This window comes from Penicillium oxalicum, chromosome IV (assembly GCF_001723175.1).
Source record: "Penicillium oxalicum strain HP7-1 chromosome IV, whole genome shotgun sequence".
NCBI lineage: Eukaryota > Fungi > Ascomycota > Eurotiomycetes > Eurotiales > Aspergillaceae > Penicillium > Penicillium oxalicum.
The window spans coordinates 22,394-45,889 of NC_064653.1; the positions used below are offsets into that span (position 1 = coordinate 22,394).

Consider the following 23,496-nt stretch of genomic DNA (forward strand, 5'->3'; position numbering starts at 1 on the left):
CACCCAATTCCATCGCGCCTTCAGGGGATTCGTCAACAGTATGCATTTGTCCTGGTTTCGTGTAGTAGGTAAGAGTCACGACAACCTGGCTGCAGGCTCGGGTTGTCTCAACAATGAATTGAATTAAGAGGTACATGCAGAGCCTCTTCACCCATTGAAAGAAGTCTCACTTTGTACGGCTTACCAGGTGAAATTTGATGTGCGACGCAGTCCTCAGACAGGCTGCTTCCCGGGCCAGGATCGAGATTGCTGGGTCCATACTCTTGAAGATATTTGTACGCTGGGGTCAATGGCCTTTTTGGTGGAATATCCTGAGAATAAATTTCTTGGCCTGGGTGGACTGTTCGAACAATCGGCTCTGGAGTCGGTAAACACCAGTGGGAGTCAAGTGGCAAGGTTAGTAATAAGTTGAATGAGTCAATTGAACCCGGGCATAAAGCCGACATTAACAGTCAACTTGCTATATGCCCAGACCCAATATCCATAGGAATGAAATGGATCTCGGTCGCTCAAAAAAGGAACCAAAATTAGGAAATGCGCGTGCAACTCAGTGAACCTGCCTGCCTCCCTTCTTCGCCAGCTTGAATCCAGGCTGCGATTTTGACAACTCTGTGATCTAGAGATCTCGAGGCTTCCAGGGATGTTCTGAAGCCAACATGAAGGTCATATTGAGACGAAGGTGCTGCCAGGAAATGTTGGCTAGCTGGTGGAATCTATGACTAATATGCGAAGGTGATCGCATCCTAACAGATTTGACGAATTCAACTGGCCGTTGAAATTGCACCATGTCAATGTCTACCACATATGCGATGGAATTAGAAGCTCAGTTTGGTTGGGCTTGATTTGCAAATGCCATGATCAACTTCAAAATCACGGGCAGCTAAGCTGAAGGAGAGTATGTTCCTTTCGTAGCATCCACATTTCCTTGTCCCACGAGCGATGTGCTGATAGGAAGGACAAGCTTCTCCAAGCTTGAACTGACTCTTTCAGTACCCAAACCGACCCTCCGCTGTCACGGGGCCCAGTGCCAATTCTTGAACCTGCTCCGATACGCTTCCAAGACGGGATGCGACGCCCAGGATACCACCCTCAACATCTCCCAAGACCGCCGCGAGATCGCTAATTACCGTTTTCGGGGTCGCCGCACCGGATCCATCACGAGATTTACTCATGAAGTCGGTAATCTGCCGGTTGAGCGACATCTCGACCCCGTGCAAGTGATCCTCAATTTCCTTCAGATTGCCCCGATAGCGATTGAGGACCGTACTCATTTCATCCGATCGTTGAGAGAAGTAGTCCACGAGATTCACGGGGACCCCGTTTACACTCTTGGCGGTGGCCGGGTCGCCTTCAACATCGTCAGGAAGCGCAAGAGTATTCTTGCGAACAGAAGGCAGGGTGGACCGGTCTGCTACCTTCTGGTCTTGCATTGACCACCAGCTACCACCCGTGGTCTGATATTGCAGGGGGAGCTTGAGCGTGTCAATGGCCCGGAAAGCAACCTCTGCTTCGGCTGCATTGCGGGCGACTAGGCTACGAAGCTGGTCGATGTCTTGAGCATCGTTCTCCAATGCGTGTTGCATTGTTTCCAATTTTCCTTGAACAAATTCAACGTCGTTGGGAATTGTGGCCCCTTGGGATTGGATCGTAGGTAGGATGTCCGAGACTTCATGGCAAAGCTTCATTTGACCGAGGATCGCATTGTCAATGACTTCGATTTCGCGACGCAGCTCGTCAGAGCAACTTTCATACTTGGTCGTGGGCAAAAGGTTGCTGATGTCCACCTTGACCCCTTGGACGATATTTCCCGGTGCCGTGCTTTGTTGGAGCAATGAAGGCTGAGTTGCTTGATTGGCAGTCGAGTTCCCGAATACATTCAGCGTAGGTTTATTGGCTTGCTGCTGCTGCTGCTGTTGCTGAGGTTGGGATTGTTGACCGGAGCTGAACCGTGTCACAGTTAGCACGGCCATGGCAGAGAATAAGGAAAGGTCGGGTCAGTACTGACAATAAACCTCCTCCTCCCGTCGTCGCGCCCCCCAAACTGAAGGTTGGCTTTGTCTGCGTCTGGGTCGTGGCGGCGGCTCCCCCGAAAAGGCCTGATGACTGTGTAGGTTGAGTTGTTGATGCGGCTGCAGTGTTTGCATTGCTTCCAAACAGGCTCGTCGACCCATTCTGCGTTTGTTGGTTGCCGAACAGACTGGGGGTTGTCCCAGCTGGTTTTTGCTGATTGCCGAATAAACTCGAGGTCGCACCGGCCTGCTGTTGTGGTTGCTGTTGCGTCCCAAACATGGTTGAGCCTGTGCTGGAGGATTGTTGGGTGTTACCGAAAAGGCCTGTGGCTGGCTTCGACTGAGTTGTCGAGGTGTTGCCAAATAGATTCGGAGTCGTCGTCGTACCGGGCGCTGCCGTAGATGTGTTTTGGGTATTGGCGTTGCCGCTGCAGAGAGCAAAATCAGAGATCAGCAATGGTTCGAATGATCAACGGGTTTTGCAAGATTATGTGCGCTGTGCTCATTGGGTCGCGTGTTGGGCCTGGGTAAATAGGTGCCACAGCTTGACTGCATCTACCACCGGCCTTTCGCTCTGGGCCGTCTGCACCAGTATGACTTGCAGGCTGAATCTCAGGTTGAATCGCGCAATTGTGGACTCGGCACGAGAGGTACAGGAAGCATATGAGCCACAGACTTATGCTTTATTCTTGCTCTGTCTTCTCCGCTTCCCCGTTTTTCTTGATATTGCTGAGCGACAGATACGGAGCTCTAGAAAGTGGCGCGGAAGACGACCCAAAAATTGTGCCTAGCAACGACGAAGCTAGAGAAGAAACTGGGAACTTACAAGAGGGAAGTGGAGGGAGTGCTGATGGTAAGCCCACCAGAAGTAGGCGCGGATGTCTTGGGAGCAAACATCTTGTCTGTTGCTCGGAATTCTACCGCGGAGAATGCAGGGGAAGGAAGGTGAGGAGGAGTAGGAGGTGAACGGCGGCTGCCGCTGATGTTTTGCGGCCGTCGAAGCCAAATTGGAAGGCGCGTCGCTGATAAGATCTGAGGTCCGGCAGAACATTGATCCGAGGTCTTCCATAAAGTATGTCCAGAGATCGTCAACGATTGCTGGTCAGCCCAGCCACGCCCTTTCAGGTATTTTTTACGTCTAGGTGGCTCATGATGAGCAGATCTTCTCATTCTGGATAATTTGGGACTTTTGCCAGTCTTGCAAACCAGAGAGTTCAGATTAGTGGAGTGCTTGGGGATTTCCCGTGAGGGGCATCAGATGCGTGAAGCGCTTGGTTCTATGAATGGGGACTGGGGGACCACACGTTCTTACCTTGAGGAGACAACGCAACGAGTACCCGTAGGGACTTGCCACAATCGCAAAACCAAGTCCAAAATTTCTGCAACCTTTGTCGGGGTCTGTGAATTGATTTGAGGGCTTTTTCAAAAAATGGAAAGGCTGGATATTGACCCAACATGCGTCGCTTCGACTACGAGGCAAAAAGAAGACTTGTCGAATGCGATTCACTACAAGTCTGTCCGGTGGAGTCCGGATGGTACAACTCTTCTGGCAAATCTCTCTGATCATCGTAGTCAGTCTTATATTCTGTAAGTCGATTTTCTACAAAACCCGTCCTTGTACGGGTTACTGCGCTTTATCGGTGGACGAACACAGCGGACAGGCATTCGGCATGCGTTGTGTTTTTCATGCCATGGCTGTCCCATGCAAAAACAAAACTTCCTATTTTGTTGGGACAGATAAAAATATTCATGGACCATGACATGTAACATCAGACTCAGTATTCTAATGGTCATTCATGCAGCCCACCAGACCTTCTTGAGGGAACGTCTCCTCATGACTTGTCGCCCTATTCCACCTTATCCTCCGCAGAACCTATCTATGCCACAGCATTCTACCCTTTCTACAGCTTGCAAGATCCATCGACCACTTTGTTTCTGTCGTCTGTGCGTGACCATCCGATCAGGCTCTCGTCAACCCTTGCACCAGATAGCGTGGCGAGTTATTCCCTCGTCAATCCAACTACAGAGGCATTTATTACTCCACACTCGATGATTTACCCGTCAACAATGGGCGGCACACACTTTCTGACGGGGTCAGATTGTATGATCTGCCTCTTTGACATTTCACGCCCAGGAACCGGCGGTCCTGTCTCTTGGATGCCTACCATCCCAAGCAAGCGCAAACAGATTGTGGGCGGAGGCGTAGGCATGAAAGGAATCGTTTCTGCACTAGCTTCTAACCCCAGCGGAGACGGCTTTCTGGCTGCGGGTACTTTCACGCGACACGTTGCTCTTTACAGCGCAAATGGTTCAGGGGAGCTCCTAGGGACTTTCAATGTGGCAAGGACGCACGCCAACCGGCTCATTGGAGGGAGAGGCATCACTCAATTGTGCTGGAGTCCCTGTGGTCGTTATCTCTACATTGCCGAGCGCAAGAGCGACGGGGTCTTGGTGTACGACATTCGAGTCACGGGTCAATTGTTAGGGTACCTCCGAGGACGGAAGGCCATGACGAATCAGAGAATGGAAATTGACATTGTGTCGGCCGGTCCAGAAGGTGCACATGAAGTCTGGGCAGGAGGCACGGATGGTGTGATGAGGGTTTGGCGAAATCCCATCTACTCTGCAGGTGGCCAAGATCCCGACTGGGAGTTCAAAGTTCACGATGGTATGCGTATCCCAACAGGCCCTGAAGATGCCACGGAAACTGACCTAGATAGACGCCGTGCCGAGCACTGTTTTTCATCCCATGGGTGATGTTGTGGCCACCTGCTCAGGCCAGAGACAATACTTGTTTGACGAGATTGAGGAACAAGGCATGCCTGAAGCTGTTCTCAAATCCGTGGGCAATAGCTTGAAAGTGTGGTCAATGCCGGCCTGCGCGTCCCCTGAGCCTGCGGGTACTGATGGTCACCCTTCGGACCCAGATGTTTGAACTCTTCCGGTCTAATGTTGTGGTGCAACGCGCGCCTGGCTTCACTGATATTTTCAGACCGGCCGAGAAAGCATCAACGGAGAAGGCCGTTCTATGTGAAAAGGGCATTGTCCTTTGGTGAACATCTACTACTTTCGAAGCGCCTCGTACTCTGCTTGGAAGCAGCCTGTTTTAGGCTCCGAACAGCCCGACTATCATTATACGTCGAACATCTCTCTGCCGTTCTTGGACTTCGAGGATTTCCTCTGTGAAATCCATGCTTTCACCACGACATCTACTAGAATGCTCGGCTGACAGCATACACTAAAAATGTGCTGCAAAGCAATAAAATTAGGCCAGGATACATACCCGGCTAGGCGAAAGAATGACCCATGAAAGTGATCTGCTAGCAATAATGGCATCTCCGTCTACGGGAACAACACCTATCACTGCTTCAATCTTTCAAAAGTTGCTAAGTCGGCTACGGTTGCTCAACCGTTGGAAGCGTAGCCTAAGGTATCATTCTACTTGATTTCTAGGCCATGTTCCTTGACGGGTAAATCATGAGACCGCTACTCCCAAAGGCATTCCCTTCTCGGAAAACCAAAAGAGTATGGTATGAATAAGTAAGAACCAATTGTTTGCGGAGTTCATATTTGGAGCGGTGTATGTATTTTACGCCGTGACGCGTGATTTATGTCTATTCGCAGAATTCATGGAATTCGAATGCCATATTGCTCGTAGGGGAAATTTTCCAGGGTGCCGAGTAGCTCAGCCCATCCGTCACCAACCTCTCCCGGCGATCCAGCACTCTGGATGAGTTCAGCCGGTGAGTCGCCGTCTTGCTCCTTGTGCTGTCCAGTGCGACCCGCGAGTACCTCTTCTTCACGGCCTCGGCATGCTTCCAGGAGACCAGGGTGCGGACACCAGATTACTTGCATTCCGGCACGGCGCCCCGCTTCGACACCGGGAACGGCGTCCTCGAAGACCAGACACTCTGCGGGGGTGATCTCAGTTTCGCCCTTGCTACGTAGCTCTGCGTTGATGGTCTCCAGAGCAAGAAGGTAGATGTCTGGGAGTGGTTTGCCTCGGCCTTTCCCGATGCGCGGATCATCCCCTAGCACACGATGCTTTTGAGGAAATGCAGAGAACAGCTCGGACAGATGGTCTGACTTCAGCTTGAAGTTTCGGCTGTTAGAAGAGGTAGCCAGAGCAATGTAGACCGGCTGATCGGTGGACTGCGTGGACACCAGATTGGACAGCAGCGCTGGCACACCCGGCAGCGGTTGGCATAGAGCAAAGTATTTTTCCTGCAAGCTTGCCTGCATCTGCAGAGTCTGCTCCGGCGTGATAGGTAGTTGAGCCCACTCATGAAAGATCTTGCTTGCCTGTAAGGAGCGGTTAGCCGATGATGACGGTCCATGGGGATGTTAGATTCGTCGCCCATACTTCAGGACCCGGTCTCCCCTGAAGTTGGGCCTTGATTGACCAGGGCAGGTCGGGCTTGCCATATTTCCGGAGCACCTCATTCGTGATCTGGGTGTATCTATCCTCCGAGTCGATCAAGAGACCGTCCATGTCGAAGAGACAGGCTCGAACTCGGGGGGTTCTGCCATGCATGTGAGTCAAACCCAAAGACGAATCAAATCATATAGACCGGATCACCTACTCTTTGTGACTACCCATGGTGAATTTACACTATGTACAATGTTTTCACGGCCAGTGTTGTCAAGACGATCACAGCAGCTGTCGCGACTTCTCTGGTGTTCCTTCTCGATACGATCGCAGGGCTTCAGCTTATCGGAGGTCCCGTGATTTGGCGCTTCAACACATCCCGAGGTTATCGTCGGTGGAGCTTGGCATCAACACATCCTATCGCAATCATTTTGCCCCAGCGCGCGCAATGGAGGATCCACAATCTTGGCCAGAATTTCCAGGCAACCTCGTTCAGAGCAATGTTCAAAGGGCTCGAGGTCGAATATGAGAGCATATCAACTGCTTTGATCGGGAGATTCGGAAAAGCCATCGTATACTATGCATTCTCGAGGAATAAATACGCCTGAGAAGATGCGGTCCCTTGCCAACGCGTTGAGTGAGGAATATCTTTAGTGTCTAGTCCAACGAGGTAGTGGCTCTCTTTGGGCTCAATTCCAAGGGGAAATCAACACATTGCATGTCACTCAATCATTTGGGCGGATGCCATCGTCAGGGTACATTACAGCCTCAGTCTTGACCTCGGCCAGTGCCTTGTGGAGGTCATACCGGTGCTATTCATGCCTGATTTTGACCCCGACAGGTACCTTGTCTGCGTGAGAAAAAAAATATATATAAACCAGACGAACTTGCAATCATGCCTCTGATTGCGCTCATGCTGGTCAAGGATACGGTTGAGAAGAAGTAGCTCCACACAGGGATGCCACCATGGATCATATCAAGGAAATGATGAAACACGAGAGTCTTCAATTTATTCTCCGCAAACTTGAGGGTGAATGTACGGATCACCCGGGTGTGGAAGAAGAAGGAAATCTTATGGTGCATCTCTCAGGTAAGGTTGGACACAACTGGACCACTGAAAGGGCCTCGTTCCGTGTAGTCGAGTTTGCTGAGCGTGCTGTTGACACTTGCCCGAATGCCACATATATACCCGCCAATTTCATCTTTGACGCGCCGAATCACTCTTGACTGATTGCGAACTTTTTATTTTGGACCTGTTCCCCACAGTCCAGCCTTGCGGACATGTAGAACACGACTGGTGAAATCAAGACGAACTCCAACGATCGATTGAAGATCTCCTTCGAGAATGGCGCCCAGCTGTTCACGGAACCCGCGGGCCCCGAGCGTCAGCCTACTGCTCCACCCTGCGGGAGCTTCACACATCCCGCGGAACCCATCGACTATTCTTCAGCTTACCAGGTCCAGCATAAAGAACAAGCAGCTTTGCTGCAATGTGGCACTGAGTTCATGTCAATTTCACCAATTCCCATGTGCGGCTTGCAAATACCTTCCATCAGATCGGTCGCACAGTCCAATAATTTGTCTTATCTATGCGGCAAATGTCTTAACCTGGCTTAAGCATTATCTACCTCGCCTTCGAGTGACGTCGCCCGCGGCTTGTCTGCTTCTTACCTGCTTTGTCCACTTTTCGTGGATTTTCATCTTGATCCATTGCCAGCATGGGGTCTTGGTCGAAAATTTTGGGATTCCTTCGAGGCGGCCAGGAATCTAAACGGCCAAGACTATTGGAAATTAGATCGGCCAGATGGTTTATCCTGTTCACGGTGTCTTTTGCTGTATGCACGGTAAGTATCAAGAAGGTCGACCTGTCCAGGGACAGAGCGTATTTGGCAGGAGCATTCTTGACTGACTATGATTAGGATATATTTATGTATGGAATAGTACGTCAATAAGCATGGCCGATGGCTATCAACAGAGCACTGACTTGAGCTCTTTGATTTAGATCGTGCCCGTGACCCCAACAGCCTTGCAGCAAAGGGCCAACATTTCACCAGATAATGGTTCGTTCAGCCCACAAATCTCTCTTCAAGTTATGATGATCTGAGCTTACCAGTTGTCTTCGATTTTGTTTCTTTGTCTTCCAGTTCAAACATGGACGTCAGTATTACTCGCTCTATATTCAGCGGCTTTGTTAGGGTTCTCTCGTAAGTTCTTCGGCCTCGATCTCCACTGTACGCTACAATTCCGCTGACTCGATCTGATCAGCGGTCATTGGCTATTTAGCTGACCGTGCTGGTTCACGTCGTTGGCCATTACTTCTTGGCCTGGTACTCTTGGCAGGCGCAACAGCCTTGCTTTGCGTCGGTACCAACATCGCTCTTTGGATCTTGGGTCGCTTGCTTCAAGGCGCCGCAGCCGCTGTAGTATGGACTGTCGGGATTGCGCTCCTGGTAGATACCGTCGGCAAAGAGGGGCTAGGCCAAGCCATTGGCGTTGTCTCCATGTCCTTGAGTATTGGCACAGTTGCAGGGCCCCTTCTTGGCGGTGTGCTCTATCAACACGGTGGATACTACTCTGTCTTTGGGCTCGCATTCGGCTTGATCGTCATTGACATATTTCTACGACTGATTCTGATTGAGCAGAAGCTTGCTGCCCGGTGGCTAACACCTGGATCAAGCCTGCAACCGACCCTGCAATCCGACCCGGAAAAGAACTCAGTGGGCGAGCCGTCTGGTTCTCCGTCGACTGCGCAGACCAACTCACCTGACGACGATGAGATCAAATCAACTCGAAGCCGGAACCCACTATCTCAGACAAAGACCCTGTTAAGCTCCCCGCGCCTGGTTTGCGCTCTTTGGGGATACTTTATTGTTTCCCTGGTTCTGACCTCCTTTGATAGCGTTCTCCCGCTCTTTGTCGAGGAGACTTTTGGGTGGCAACAGACAGCTCAGGGGCTCATTTTTTTGCCTCTTATGATCCCCAACGTGACTGACCCAATCACCGGGTACATCATCGATCGATATCCGGCCTCGCCGCGATATCTCGCCACCGGAGCGTTCATTTGCGCCGTCCCAATCGCTGTTCTGCTCCGACTAGTGACGAGCAATACAATACACGACAAGATCGTGCTCTGCGCTTTACTTGCCTTGCTTGGCTTGTGTCTGGCGGTTTCAATGCCGCCACTAGTCACCGAGGTATTCCACGCCGTGAAGGAGAAAGAGGATGAATCTCCAACCAGCTTTGGGCGCGGAGGCGCCACTGCCCTAGCGTTCGGTCTTTCCAACATGGGATTTGCGGCCGGTAGCCTCATCGGGCCTTTCTTTGCTGGCTTCATTCGGCAGAGCGCCGGCTGGGGGGCCATGGGTTGGGCCATGGGGATCATCACTGGTGTATCTGCCATTCCACTCTTTCTGTTCATCGGCGGTTGGATTGGGAAGAAGCGAGCAGGTTTACCGGATGAAAATATTCCAGCGACTTTGGAGCATTAAGTCATCAGTCTGCCGTCTTATGCTCATAGGACAATCATCCAGCCATACGGTGACGGGCGTCATGGTCGGGCAGGCGACCGCGCAAGCCCTGTTGTATTCCAGATATCCATTCCGATACATACTAGGTTAATACACATGTAAATACCTCACATCCACAGACTCTATCACGCCTTGAGATGTAATATCGAGATCTCATTCTTTTCCGTGCTGTTAAACCATGACAAAGATACAAAGATCCTGCAAGAGAGTCACGGCGCGCTCGTGTACTTACGTGACTATCTTGGGAGAAAATCCAACCCCAGCGCGGACACGAGACGGAGAAACCAAGTGTTCTCCTTTAATCCGCGCCACTTCCATGCCAGGGCAGTGGTCACTATGTCTTCATGTATCGAGATTGAACATTGCAGCGGCCGTCCTGGGGATATACAGGGTTTATAACGCATGAGTGCCGATCTCGACATAGCATTTGCTCATCCCACCTCAAACCACGGTTGGCTTGACTCGGACCCCCTCCCCCAAGATCGATCTGAGTGAGAAGATGCTCTGAAACGAATGCAAAATAACTGCCCGTCTGCACGTCAATTGAGGCAGACATCGGAGGTCGGCGTTTCGGTCTCCGACTCCTCCGACACGCTCAAATCGTAGCCGTCGGAGAAACCTCATCCGGGGCTGTCCCGAAACATGAAGCCTGTACCTCTCCAGCTAAACACCAGTATGCAGGCTGTAAAGTGCCTTATCGTTCATCGGCTCCAAGTCTCAAAAAGCTTTGAGGATGCGAATATTTTCGTATTAAAGATACACCTTAGGCACGGCGCCTTTCATTTGTGAACAATGTGGAACACCGGGCTGAATCTCATAGTTTTTCGCATCAGTGCGATCAATTCCTGTAGTCGAACCAGGTCTGTTTATTCTTGAGCATCATCAAATCGAACACAGTTAACACCGGCATCTCCAAGATTTTATGATAGCCAGCATGTTAGACACGACGAGGCAGTTGCAGTGTCGACGAGTGAGTTTCTTTGAATTTACCCACCCACTTTCTGTATAAAAGAGATGTACAGCTAATTTATAATTGAGGACTGTTCGGTGTTTGACCGCCATAGTGATACTTGACAATCTCCAGCTTGATCTCCCTCGAAAGCCTGAGGGTGCCCCCCCCCATGAATTTAGATTGCAGGACAATCTGTTTTTGCCTTTTTGCTTTCACCATTGATACGCTTCGCTTCCTAAAACACAGTCGAGAATCACTACTGCAGGAACCTGATTGACCGAAATAAGGCAATGCTGGGCTCGGTGGGCGCTCCCACTCGGTCTCCGCGGCGGTCGAATCTCCGAACCCCCGTGCACGCCGTCTGAAAAATGGTCAACATGACAGTGCAAAGGATACACGATCAGGACTCGGTTTCCGACGTGAACAAGATGATGTCCGCACTATCAGGGTACATAAGCACTTCTTCATTCCCAATTTGCAAGGGGGCCCCCCTGTTCCTTGTAGGGGTGCAACCAGATGACCCTCACCTCGAGCAACTCTGAAGTCTTCGAAGCAATCAGATCTCACATCATCCGAGACGAATAGGTTACACAAGTGAGCCATCTGTCGAATCATCTGCGAAGAAAATCTATCTCTGAGATCACCATCTCAGGTCAAAAAAAAAAACGATAATAAAACACAAACATCCATGGGCGGACCTTACCCCCCCACGACCGCCCAACTGGGTGGCCGACCAACCGTCGAGGTCGACGTGCCTATATGCACCATCCTACTCGTCGCATTTCTCAGCTTCGGCATTTGCCATATGGTCCGATTTCGTCGCAACCTGGCACGAGGCCACAAGTTTATACCGTCGGGTGCTACGTTTGGCTTTTGCATGTCGCGTGTCGTCGCCAACGTGATGCGCATTGTTTGGGCGTGCTACCCAAACAATGTCCGAGTGGCCATTGCGGCTTCCATTTTCGTGGCAGCCGGGGTATTGATTCTCTTCGTACTGAACCTGCTGTTTGCGCAACGCATGATGCGAGCCGCCTTTCCGGCCTGGGGCTGGTCACAGCCTGTTTCGTGGACGTACAAGGGCCTCTATGCGCTGGTCGCCCTGTCGATCATCATGCTCATCACCGCCATCGTTCAAAACATGTATACGCTCGACCCTAACACGCACCGAATCGACCGCGATATCCAACTCTATGGAGTGACCTTTTTTGCAATTGTCTCATTTCTGCCGCTGCCAATTGTGATGCTGGTCTATATCTTTGCGGACGAGAACAAAGTCACGCCCTTTGGATCGGGCTCCTGGCGAGCCAAAGCACTGGTCATCTTAACCGCCGGCACTCTGCTATGTTTGGGCGCATCCTATCGCGCAGGAACAACATGGATGACGCCGCGTCCAGCCAATGATCCGCCCGCGTACATGCACAAAGCCTGCTTCTATATCTTCGATTTCGTGCTTGATTTAGTGGTCGTGGCCATCTTCTTCTTCGCCCGCGTGGATCAACGGTTCTACATCCCCGATGGTAGCTCTAAGCTGCGCCACTACCGGGGAGTTTCTTCCACCGAGAAGCTAGATTCAAATGAGCGAGAGTTGACCCCGGGGGATCAAACAGTATGAGACGAGGAAACGTTGGGTTAGGCTCGTTTCTTTCCCAGCATCATATGCACTCACGGTTGGATGAGTCGAGGAATGCACAAGCGCGGACGAGATTGCACATACATGTACCAACAACGTGGGCGGGAAGTTGTTAAATAATACATATAGAGACACACCATCAACAGAGACCTTGATAATGAGGTGAACCAGGGTTAGGGTTAGGTATCACCTTATCCGCAGAAATTGAAAGATATTCAATCACACGTCCTCGATTCGACCGTCCATTTCGCATTCCACTTAGTGAAACCTCCAGCCCCCCCCCAAACGACCATGGTCCATCTCTATGCTGATATATTGGCCCTCTTGCATGTCGTTCAATGGATGTAGGTGCCGGATCGTGGCTTGATGGAAGAAGCCATGTTGGACGAACTCAAACTTCATCCATGCAATCTCAACGGATACTGGAATGGCTCATTAGTGGAATTTTGGTCCATCCACCGGGCTGCACCCCAGCTTGATGTCGCCTAATCATCACGAGATAGGTGCAAAGGGTATTGGTCGCGTCTTCTTCCTGACATCATCAAGACTCACAGCGGGAGACCTACCTAAGTCCGGACGAGTGACGAGCTCGCCCCTGGCCTTGCCAAAACGACCATCAGAAGAACCTGTCAAAGATACTGAAAAGGGAGAGTAGAAGAGCAACGCCAAGGTCCAGTCACACTATTGACTCGACCGCAGGCCAATGTTGTCACAAGGGTCTTTTATTTCCGTAATTGGTATCAACAGACGTGTAGGCACACCATACAAAATTAGCTTGGCAGAGAGAGCCGTATTTGAATGCATTTTCCTCACTTCGCTATCCCAGTAGCCTCGAGAAGGACAAGAATGAAATCTATCACAGGAAGTAGTCTGGCGTGCGTCTCGATACCATGGGTTCTCCCGCTCGGGGGCAGGGGTCAAACTGTAGACTGCACGGCATCGAATTAGCATTCGCCCGTAACAACATGGCCGGACACGGTCGCAAAGGAGAAACGTGTCGGCAGGGGCAATGACTTACAATGTGTACTTCAGATGCTCGTCGATCTCCATGATGGCCGCTTGATTGCCACAGCGGTAGCAGTAATTGGGCGCTGGAAGTGAATTCCGATCGTCAGCATCCTGGAGATGAGGTTCGATTTCAGGGGAGAAAGGCCTTGTGTGTGCCCGCTCAACATACCTGAGAAGATTGTCACCACATTGCGGTCCTGCGACCAATTGTATCCCTCCATCACCAGTTGGTGTGCACGCGCAACCAGAGTCAAGCCGTTGTTGTGGTTGAATGCTTCGGAGATATCCTGCCCGAAGGTGTATCCGGCACCACGGGGGGAGATTCCCCAACCACATCGATCATCGGGATCACTCCACAGCAGATCACACATGGGACCCTCGTGGGGAACTTCTTGGATGCGGTCCAGGGATCGAATATTATCCAGGGTGTCAATGGAGGGACTCAAACCACCGTGGAGACAGAAGATCTGGTTTTCGATGAGAGCGGTAAGGGGGAGGTAGTCGAAGAGATCGGTGAAGTATTTCCACACGTTGGCGTTGCCGTATTTGCGCAGACACTCGTCGTAAAATCCATAAACTTGAGTGATCTGACGAGACTCGTGATTGCCACGCAGGATCGTAATGCGTTGGGGGTAGCGAATCTTGAGGCAGACCAGGAGAGTCACAGTCTCCACGGAGTAGTATCCACGATCAACGTAGTCACCTGCAATTGAGGAAGAAAACAAAGAGTCAGACGCCAATTCTTTCCCCTTCCCTTGAGAGTGGGAGAAGAGACAAGCAGATGAGGCCGAACGAGCGTGTGCTGGATCCCGACCCGCGACTCCGACCCCCATTGAAACGGAAAATCTTCACTTACCCATGAAGAGGTAGTTTGTGTCTGGATTAGGACCACCGATACGGAATAGTTCCATGAGGTCGTGGAACTGGCCATGTATGTCACCGCAGACCGTGACGGGGCATTTCTGGAAGGGGGAGTTGTCAGCAGCGCCCTGGCTAAAAGGCTCCAACACCATGGGCCTTTGGAGGCTATCGGGGCCGACATACCACTGGCTGCACATTTGATTCCTCTTGCAGTACTTCTCTGGCCTGAGGAGTCATGGTCAATAGGTCAATTGTCTGAATCTAAAGCCGAAGGTGGTGGGCCAAACGCACCCGATCGCACAGCCGTCGCACATCTTCCTCCGCCAGTTGCTTGCACGTCATCAGGCTTTCAATCCAGCCATCCAGGGTGGGTATGGAGCCAGGATCACTGGTAGGGGAAAGACGGTGAGGCTCAGGTGAGCGGGCGGTATCGATTTCCATGTTGTTATCCATGGTGGGCACAGCTGGCGTGAATGGTGAGGGAGGGGCCAGCTGAGGAGGGGAGGAGGGGCGGTCTCGTGAGAGGTAGGCAACGAATTTGTGTCTAGGGGTTGTTGGCGAGGAGGAGAGGGGGGTCGGAAGATTTCAAAATTGTGATGATCTGAAAAGAGCAGTAGCCTTCTCCCAGATCTTACTCCAGATTTGAGGGATCAGCTGGGCGGGATTGGAGCGAGAAAAGACAGGATAGGAAAGGGAGAAAGAGATGGGAGATGCGGAAGAGGTCAGGCAGGTTTGGCACTGGGGAGGTTCTGGAGGTTCCGCCACAATTGCGGATGTGGCGGGTGTGCTGCACCGCCACAGGCGGCCTCTGTTCAACAATCAAAACAGAAGGAGGGGTATTTAAAGAGTGATGCTGGACAAAGAAGAGACCAACAAATTGGATAAGAATGGTCGGTCACAAACAAAAAAGTACTGCAGGTAGATGTTTCTCTTTGAAAATGATGTTACTAGTCATCTTTCCACGAAATGTGCTCGAGAAACAAAGTGCTGGTGTGCATCCGAAACAGGCATAATCACAACACTGGAGGAATAAATCAGGCAAAATCGACGGAGACCGATATCATCAAGCATTGACTCAGCTGTATCTCCCAAAATCATCACTGAAACTCATCAAGGTGTCATACAGTCTGGTATTCCCGGCCGTCTGCGAAAAGATACATCTGAATAGCCTTAGGAGCATATGTGCAAAGAAATAGATCAGATTCACCGAGCGCAAGGATCGAATAGAATGGCATTCGACGCTCTATTAACATCCGTGAAGTTCAACCTCAAATGAATGTTCTACACAGGTACATCGATGAGAAAGACTCGCCTTTTGCGCAAAGTTGGCTCAATAAACTCTCAGAATTGATGAGGATGGATTTTTTTTCTTAGGGCGACCTGGTATACATATCAAATGTAGACAATCGAACCAATGTTTCATTGTGACATCTCGTAGGGCTGCGTCAACGAGTCGAGCAATAAAAAGCCGAGAATCCACCATGACTTTCGGACCTGGCACTCCTCTAATTTTACCTGACACGAGATGGGCCGATATGCGGTTTCTTTTATTTGTTTGTTACTGTTTTGTTTTGTCTGTTTTGCACTTCTCATTAAATTTGCAGTGATGGAGGGTTATAGAGTTGGTCACGATTAGACTGCAGGGGGCATGGTATGCCAGTGAGTCTGCAATGAAAAGCTCAAGGCAGAAAGCGGTCAATCACTCGATCTCGTGCCATCCCCTACTATGTCGTGTTTAACTTGGAGAAGTTCATGTACCCTTTCAGGAACTACGTCCTGGACCTCACCCAGGGGCAAAATTTCCCAGGCGCACAAGAAGCTCAAACCACGTGATGGTGCTTACCTCGCCAAGGACTTGACTTGTAGTAAGCGCGAGATGACAAGAGAACTCCGTCAACACGCTTGAATAACAATGACCGAAGGACTCCCCGATATATCGATCTGTCCAGGAAAGCTTGCTCGTGGGATTGGGGATGTCTTCACTTTTATGATGATTCAATCGGTAAAAAGGGGGATCATGGAGCAAAACGCTTCATGCTTGTGTAACTAACATGCCTCGATAGGCTCAATAGTAAGTACTACATCCTTGGAAGTAGTACTCCTCCTGGTAGTAAGGCACTGGCTGGTACTAAGTAAGTAGTCGGTGGTGATAGGGACCCCACACCCATCTCATGCATCGGCAAGCTGCAACCCACAACCTACGAGCCGGTTGCAATAGAAGGCAACGGAATCTTCAGGTGCCGTGGACATGGAAGCCCCCAAATCAGCATATGTCAGCTCGGCCTTTCGGGGCTTTCCACAAAGATTATGGCGGACTAGTGACTGCATAATCAAGGATCGACTGACAAACTCGCAGCGAGTGGACCCCCCCGTTCCCGTTTCTCTGGAACAACAACAAGGCTGAGATCGTCCGAGCTCCGCAGCAGAGATTGCTTGGCGTCATCCAACATCTTCTACATGGGAAAGACGATCGGTGTTGCGGACCATCTGATCCCCCCGGGCTGATAGTGCTAGCTTTCATCCTGAGATTCGAGATAGCTATCTAACCGAAGTGAGCCAGCCATGCCGTGCTTTGTATTGAGAAGGGAACCATATCGAGATCTGATGCGATCTATGGCTCGGATGACAGTGCCAGGAATTATTGTATAAGTATGAGCTCACATCCCATCAATCCCCAGAGCAAAGCCAGTATCTCTACGATCAGTATCACTCTTCCAGAATCTTTGAAGTTCGACCTATCCTGCAGCATCGGTCATCCATCCGTTTTTTGCAGTCCTACCCCCGTGAATTAGAAGAAAAAACAATCCCCCAACCTCGGGTGAGAGTCGCATATCACTCGCATCAAACCTACCCTCATCATCAACAATGACCTCCATTCTTGTGACTGGCGCGACCGGCAAACAAGGCCGCGCGTTGATTCAAAGTCTGATCGAAAAGAACGCCCCGTTTCAAATCCTCGCCGTCACTCGCAACCCTCACTCCGCAGCGGCACAGAAACTCCAGGCCAAGTCCCAAAAGATCGCTCTGGTCCAAGGCGACCTGGATAACCCCAGTGAAATCTTCAAAAATGCGCATGACAAGGCTTCAGGGTCCATATGGGGTGTATTCAGTGTTCAGGTATGTGCACTTGAAGACGGGGAGCTCTTTCTGCCCAATAGTCTGCTCTTTGGCGTCGGTCCCCCAGCAATGCTTGACTGACACCAAGGCATTTGTGCTGTAGGCTGTGATGGGAAGCAAGGTTGGAGAGGAAGTTCAAGGCAAGAGTCTGATTGACGAAGCCCTCAAGAACGGCGTCAAGCATTTCGTTTACACTTCTGTCGACCGTCACGGTGCGCAATCCATCGACAATCCGACAAACGTCCCCCATTTCGCCCACAAGCATCACATTGAGAAACATCTCATGGCGCAGACCAAGGACGGGCAGATGGACTGGACCATCTTGCGCCCAGCAGTGTTCTACGACAATCTCACACCCGACTTTATGGGCAAGGTCTTTGCGACCTCGTTTCGAGATTTGCTCAAGGGACGACCACTTCAGATGGTCGGCTGCAGTGATATCGGTACCATCGCGGCAGAGACCTTCATGAACGCGTCCTTCTACAAGGGTCAAGCTATTTCCTTGGCAGGGGACGAGTTAACCTTTGATCAATTTGCGCGGATATTCCAGGATCAGACGGGCAAGGCGATCCCCACGACCTTTGGGTTGGTGGTTTCCGGGATTATGGCCCTGGTCAAAGACTTTGGATCCATGTTCAAGTGGTTCCATGACGAGGGGTGCGCGGCGGACATGGAAGAAGTGAAAAGGCTCCATCCCGGCGTCAAAGACTTTGCGACCTGGTTGAAGACAGAAGGCCAATTCGGAACGAAGTGAAGGCAGAGGAGAAGGTCCAGCAACCTGAGGTGATAAACAGTAGTGTACATGAATATCCATGGTTCTTCTCTCATGGTTTAATCGTTAAAAACGTTGAAATACATAAATGGCCTTGTTCTGCCCAACCCCCATCATCACGGTCGTAACATTCGTCAAGTCAGTTTCAACTACTATCCTTCTTTCCCTATCCGTGAAGCATCTAGATAATGTCGCCTCCAAATCCTCCACCAAATCCTCCAAAGCCCCCTCCACCGGATCCGCGACCGCGCCCAGATGGCGGACCAAAGCCTGGCCCGGGGGGATCATAACGAGCTCCGGGGGGCGCACGAGGATCATATCCCCCACCGGCACCACCCGTGCCACCGAACAAGGGATCATCAAAGGTAGGATGCATCCCACCTCCACCACTCCCAAAGCCCGGGCCCATGGTCCCTCGGAAGGGGTCGTTGGGACCAAGTCCTGCGGGATAAAGATCTCGTTCTCCGATATTGTAGGGGCTGCGGCCTCCAGAGAAACCGGGAGGGTACCCTCGTGGAGGCCGGTTGATTTCATATTCATCCTCAAAACCCGGGGGAGCAAAGTCACCGGGTGGGTTGGGCCGGCGGGGGGCCGCCGCGAGCGGATCGTCAAAGGGATATGGACGAGCAGGTTGAGGGAAGGAATCGTCTCGCAGTCGATCTCGTTGGCGAGATGCGTCAGTCGGCTCCTGCCCCCGTAGCTCCCGAGTGCGGTCCTCGTAGCCTTCTTTATTGAGCCCCGGTGCAAGCTTTTGAATGACGTTGATCTTGAACAATCCGATCAAATCACTGAGACGAGCCGACGAGATAAATATATCTCTCAAGGCACCAGTCACATTCTCAGATGGTGAAAGGGGCAGTGCGGAGGCGGAGATGTAGTCTTTGACAGGAACATCAAAGGAGCTGGTCCGATCGTCCCCCATCGCCAAGGCGAACACCACCGCATTGTTTCCTAGACGGCTTACTTTCAGGAGGTATTGCATAGAGGATTGAAGGTGGGCATATCGGAAGGCATAGTTGGAGCTGGTGTTCCATTCTTTAGGCAGAGCCGTCGAGCCAGAGGATGAATCTTGAAGAGATCAGCCCCCAAATTAGTCCAACAGTCCTTTCCAGGTAAGAGAGTCGGAGAAATTAGACACGCTTCGAGCTTACCCAGATTGTGCTCCTCCCCTAGTCCCACTAGACGAAAGTCGACCGCTATCATGCAAGCATGACCGATCAAAGCCACCGCTTCGTATGCGGTCTGAAGCTTAGGCAGATCGTCGCCGAGCGCTTTGGCTGCGGTGTCTAACACATTTTCCGCACTGAGGGGGTTATTTATGGCCATTCTGAGATCAGGGTTTGTAAAGGTGCCTTGAGCAACGTTTTCCAATGTGATGTGATCAGAGTTCACGCAGAGTGCATCGAAACAACCGAAACAAACGTACGATTTAAGTCCGTAAGAGTGGGCCAGGCAGCGGCTGGTGATGCAATCATTTCACAGGCGCGTCAAGCGGATCAACGATGATCCCGCAAGCCGAAGTATACTTGAGCTCTCCCCACACGATCAGCCCACCCCCACTCCACTAATCCAAGCCGCCTGGCGCATGGCTGGTGGCATTTCTTACTTTGGACTGGGAGCCATTTTCCATTCGTCTTCCTTTGCTACAGTGCTGGTTGGACATGGAAGAGCCAATGACCGGAATTGATGTTGACCTCAGAGGAGACTGGGGAGGGGTGGATGAAGACGCTAGATATTCCAGTCATCAGATTCTGAAAGTTTGTACTCCCCCGGTCAAGCTGGCTAGATGCGACTGGAGGAGGGCTTTCAATTTTTTTCATTGGACAAAGGTTCAAAAACCGTACCCTAGTCACCTCAAGACCTGGAATACCTGCTGCTTTGTGACTATCTGCGTGATTGGCGTTGACCTCGATCCCATCATTTTTCCCCTCGTGAAAAAAAAAGGGAACCGATTTTCACGTTTTTCCTTCATCTTCAAAGCGGGCACTCGTCGGATAGCACTCTCGTGCAACTGAGCAATATGAAACGTACACTGTGTTCCAGGTCCATTGGATCGGCAAGCGCCGCGAGCCACCCAGGGGGCCGGGCTTCAAATGGGATAAAAGGTTGACTTGCGAAAAATGCTCATTGAATCTCCCTGGGTAGCAATTACCTAATCTACAACATAAAATTCAAAGGTGCCTATACTTCAGCTGCTCTACAGCATCGACTTGGGGAACTTCTTCATCGCCTGTCGCACGCCCAGATCGGCCAGGATCTCCTCGGTACCACCGAGGATGGCGTCAAACTTATAAGTGCGGTGGAACATCTCCACCACCTTGCCCATTCCGCTCTGGGTGAGACCACGACCACCAAAGATGTTCGTGGAGTAGTCGGCAATCTCCTGCGCCGCGCGGGTAGCGTGCGACTTGAGCAGACCGATCGGCCCACCCAAGTGGACGGCCTGTTCGGCGTAGGACATGTTGCACATCTGGTACGCAACTGACTCGAGCCAAGCTTGGTTGGACTCGGTGAGAGAAATCATGCGGGCAAGCCTAGACCGGTAGGTGTCAGAACGACCGCGAATCAAGAATGCCCCGGCCGATGCGGCGGGATCACGGGTCAGAGGATGAAGATCTATCACTTACTTCTGGCGGATCGCGGGCTGCTCAATGAGCTTCTTGCCAAAGACAATCCGTTGGTTGCACCACTTCAGGCACTCTTCGACGATCGTCATGCACATGCGAACCACTGCACCAGCCATCATGAAGCGCTCATGGTTGAAATTGCTCATGATCACGATGAATCCCTTGTGCTCCTCGCCCAGAAGATTGCCTACGGGCACCTTGACATTCTCAAACTGGACAAAGGCAGTGGCAGCGGCGGTCGAGTAGGATGTCTTGATCTGCTTCGTTTCGACGCCCTCGCCGCGGGGGATCAGAAGGACCGAGAACCCCTTCTCCGTTCGGCATCCGGTCACGAAGTAGTCGGCAAACATGCCGTTGGTGATCCACTTCCTATACCGGGGCGTGTCAGACACCCTTTGGGGAACGGAAAAAAACAGGGTGACAAGATAAAAAGGTCACGGTGTGGTTCAACTTACTTGGTACCGTTGACAATATAGAACTTGCCATCGGGGGTCTTCTCGGCGGTCGTCTTCAGACCAGCCACGTCGGAGCCGGCAAAGGCTTCGGTAATCGCAAGACACATCTTCTTCTGGCCAGACAGGACCTCCGAGGTGACTCTCTCCTTGAGCTCCTGGTTATGCAGCCACTGCTGCACTGCCGTCAATGAGATGGCCATACCGGCCATGTTGCCATCCTGGAAGCCACGAGCGTTCGCCCGCACCATCTCTTGGGTGACGATCATGTCGTGCAGGTAATCAAACTCCTTTCCATCGATGACGCCTCCCAGGATGGATCGCCCGTGCAGGTGCTTCCCAGGTCCCAGTCGCATGGCGAGGATGTTTGTTTCGGCCATACGGTCGATCAGCTCCTGGCTGATGTAGGTCCCGTCCTGCTCCTTCTCCTGGGCCTCTGGGGTAATGTATTTATCGGTGAATTCGCGCATGGCCTTTTGCAATCGGTGGTGGCTCTCCTTGTAGTACGGGCTCTTGAATTCGGGGCGCAGCCACAGGGGCTCGGCGTAAGGAACGGGGCTCAACGCGCCCACCTGGGGCTCGATGACCTCGGGCTTCTCGCCTTCAATGGTGCCGATACATAATTGCTCCCGGTACTTTTCCAGCACTTCTTGTCGGTGCAGGTTGTAGAAGTCTGTCGTGGCATCCTTGCCGGCAACCTGAGTCAAAACGACGGCGCCACCAGGATGGGCGTCGACAAAGTCGGTCAAATCATAGACACGATGATCAATGATACACCAGAGGGAATCCTCGGTGTTGTGCTTGGCAACCTCGGCGCGAGAGATGATTTGGGCTGGCATGGTTGGGGGCGTTGGAGGAGGAATGCGGCAGATGGAGGGCGATGGGAGGAGGGTCAGAAGGAAAAGAAGGACAAGTATATGGTGAACTGGGGAAATACTCACATGAGAAATTGGGCTGGGACCCCGTACTTTGACAGGCAAATCATCAGGTGTACCTCCGGCTCGACCCCACTCCCACATCCCCGGTGGAAGCGCATATCGCGGGCATACGACCAAGCCTGGACTGGGCCGAGTCCTCGCACCCAAAGAGCACGATTGTCAGAGCTGGCTACAGAGTACAGACTCACAGATTCTGTATAGTGTAGTTACAAGCGCTAGCAATAGATTTTGATCATGACCATAGGGAAGGAGCCACCACAGAGGACTGAAATACCATTGATGCCTTCCAGTACACCACAGGTATTCAATCTTCTCCCCCAAAGGGTGAACTGCGCAGACACGCAGTACTCCGCCAATCACCGTCCCCGTGATGTTCAGCCGAGGCCCGACGAGGTAAGAGAGTGAGGTTCCCACGGAGCTTAGGCTCCGCCAGGGCCAATCACACCCCTCAGATGATCCAGCGGAAGGACCCACTTGGACTGAAAGGTCAAGCAGTCGGCAAGGTCACATGATAAACTTCCGAGGTACAAACAGTCCCCAGCATGATCATTGACCAGCACCTCACCGCGTATTCCGGAACCCTTCAAGGACTACCGAAGTACTCGTAGCAGTTTCAGTGATACATAGCTTACTATGTTGATATCACCCCAGCTTAGAGTAACCATATTCTGCATGTCTGAGCAAAAAGAAAGAGTGCATGGACGCATGACAGAGCGTGCCCCTGCTTCGGTCGGTTGCTAGGAGGGTCAAGAAGGATGAGGAGGTTCGCAGGCAATATAAGGCCCTCTCAACAAGACATACGTCAATTGGATCACCAAACACGGGCTGTACGAATCTATGCGGCCTTTCTTGCTGAGAGGGAACATCAAAAGTAGACTGGGGACAACTCTTGCCACAGTGCCACAGGCAGTGTTGCAGGGGGGGCGCCTATCTATTTCTTTTGGGCAATCCTACTCGAGTAGAGAGTGTGGGCAATTAATGGGCATGGGGAGGAGCCGCACAGAGCTGTTCCAAGAGGAAAACAGGGCTCCTGCCGGGCGTGGTTTTCTTCTTGGATGGTCAACGAGGAACTAGCGTGGGCCTGATGAGGAAAATGGAGCGGGCATCGGAAGTGCGGATACGCTAGCATTGCAGCGAGAATCAAAAACGCGCGCGACGTTATGGTCGAGACAATGCGCTGGAGGTCAGGTATACAAAGATCTCTGCCGGGCCGGCCATTTATGGTGTGATGGAT

At 51.6% G+C, this 23,496-nt stretch overlaps 10 protein-coding genes across 10 annotated transcripts; 4 read left to right on the forward strand and 6 right to left on the reverse strand.

The window, feature by feature from the left end:
- Positions 1–986: 986 nt before the first annotated feature.
- POX_d04795 (uncharacterized protein) lies at positions 987–2,906 on the reverse strand (the record flags this gene model as incomplete). The annotated part of the gene is made up of 3 exons (XM_050113655.1): positions 987–1,941; positions 2,006–2,437; positions 2,836–2,906. The coding sequence occupies 3 exons, from the start codon at positions 2,904–2,906 to the stop codon at positions 987–989; spliced, it is 1,458 nt and encodes a 485-aa protein (XP_049968606.1).
- A 532-nt stretch (positions 2,907–3,438) lies between these two features.
- POX_d04796 (uncharacterized protein) lies at positions 3,439–4,944 on the forward strand (the record flags this gene model as incomplete). Its single annotated transcript, XM_050113656.1, has 3 exons — positions 3,439–3,596; positions 3,812–4,677; positions 4,730–4,944. The coding sequence occupies 3 exons, from the start codon at positions 3,439–3,441 to the stop codon at positions 4,942–4,944; spliced, it is 1,239 nt and encodes a 412-aa protein (XP_049968607.1).
- Positions 4,945–5,636: 692 nt separating this feature from the next.
- Positions 5,637–6,609, reverse strand: POX_d04797 (uncharacterized protein; the record flags this gene model as incomplete). The annotated part of the gene is made up of 3 exons (XM_050113657.1): positions 5,637–6,311; positions 6,373–6,532; positions 6,593–6,609. The coding sequence occupies 3 exons, from the start codon at positions 6,607–6,609 to the stop codon at positions 5,637–5,639; spliced, it is 852 nt and encodes a 283-aa protein (XP_049968608.1).
- A 1,487-nt stretch (positions 6,610–8,096) lies between these two features.
- On the forward strand, positions 8,097–9,866 carry POX_d04798 (uncharacterized protein; the record flags this gene model as incomplete). The annotated part of the gene is made up of 5 exons (XM_050113658.1): positions 8,097–8,222; positions 8,298–8,318; positions 8,381–8,438; positions 8,523–8,582; positions 8,644–9,866. 5 exons carry the CDS (start codon positions 8,097–8,099, stop codon positions 9,864–9,866), a joined length of 1,488 nt encoding a protein of 495 aa, XP_049968609.1.
- A 1,363-nt stretch (positions 9,867–11,229) lies between these two features.
- POX_d04799 (uncharacterized protein) lies at positions 11,230–11,472 on the reverse strand (the record flags this gene model as incomplete). Its single annotated transcript, XM_050113659.1, has 1 exon — positions 11,230–11,472. One exon carries the CDS (start codon positions 11,470–11,472, stop codon positions 11,230–11,232), a length of 243 nt encoding a protein of 80 aa, XP_049968610.1.
- A 73-nt stretch (positions 11,473–11,545) lies between these two features.
- POX_d04800 (uncharacterized protein) lies at positions 11,546–12,469 on the forward strand (the record flags this gene model as incomplete). Its single annotated transcript, XM_050113660.1, has 1 exon — positions 11,546–12,469. One exon carries the CDS (start codon positions 11,546–11,548, stop codon positions 12,467–12,469), a length of 924 nt encoding a protein of 307 aa, XP_049968611.1.
- Positions 12,470–13,343: 874 nt separating this feature from the next.
- Positions 13,344–14,809, reverse strand: POX_d04801 (Serine/threonine-protein phosphatase PP2A catalytic subunit; the record flags this gene model as incomplete). The annotated part of the gene is made up of 6 exons (XM_050113661.1): positions 13,344–13,416; positions 13,506–13,578; positions 13,665–14,198; positions 14,352–14,457; positions 14,540–14,581; positions 14,648–14,809. 6 exons carry the CDS (start codon positions 14,807–14,809, stop codon positions 13,344–13,346), a joined length of 990 nt encoding a protein of 329 aa, XP_049968612.1.
- Positions 14,810–17,221: 2,412 nt separating this feature from the next.
- On the forward strand, positions 17,222–18,227 carry POX_d04802 (uncharacterized protein; the record flags this gene model as incomplete). Its single annotated transcript, XM_050113662.1, has 2 exons — positions 17,222–17,473; positions 17,577–18,227. The coding sequence occupies 2 exons, from the start codon at positions 17,222–17,224 to the stop codon at positions 18,225–18,227; spliced, it is 903 nt and encodes a 300-aa protein (XP_049968613.1).
- Positions 18,228–18,426: 199 nt separating this feature from the next.
- POX_d04803 (uncharacterized protein) lies at positions 18,427–19,571 on the reverse strand (the record flags this gene model as incomplete). The annotated part of the gene is made up of 2 exons (XM_050113663.1): positions 18,427–19,313; positions 19,397–19,571. 2 exons carry the CDS (start codon positions 19,569–19,571, stop codon positions 18,427–18,429), a joined length of 1,062 nt encoding a protein of 353 aa, XP_049968614.1.
- Positions 19,572–20,442: 871 nt separating this feature from the next.
- POX_d04804 (uncharacterized protein) lies at positions 20,443–22,163 on the reverse strand (the record flags this gene model as incomplete). Its single annotated transcript, XM_050113664.1, has 3 exons — positions 20,443–20,779; positions 20,873–21,241; positions 21,328–22,163. 3 exons carry the CDS (start codon positions 22,161–22,163, stop codon positions 20,443–20,445), a joined length of 1,542 nt encoding a protein of 513 aa, XP_049968615.1.
- Between the last annotated feature and the right edge of the window lie 1,333 nt (positions 22,164–23,496).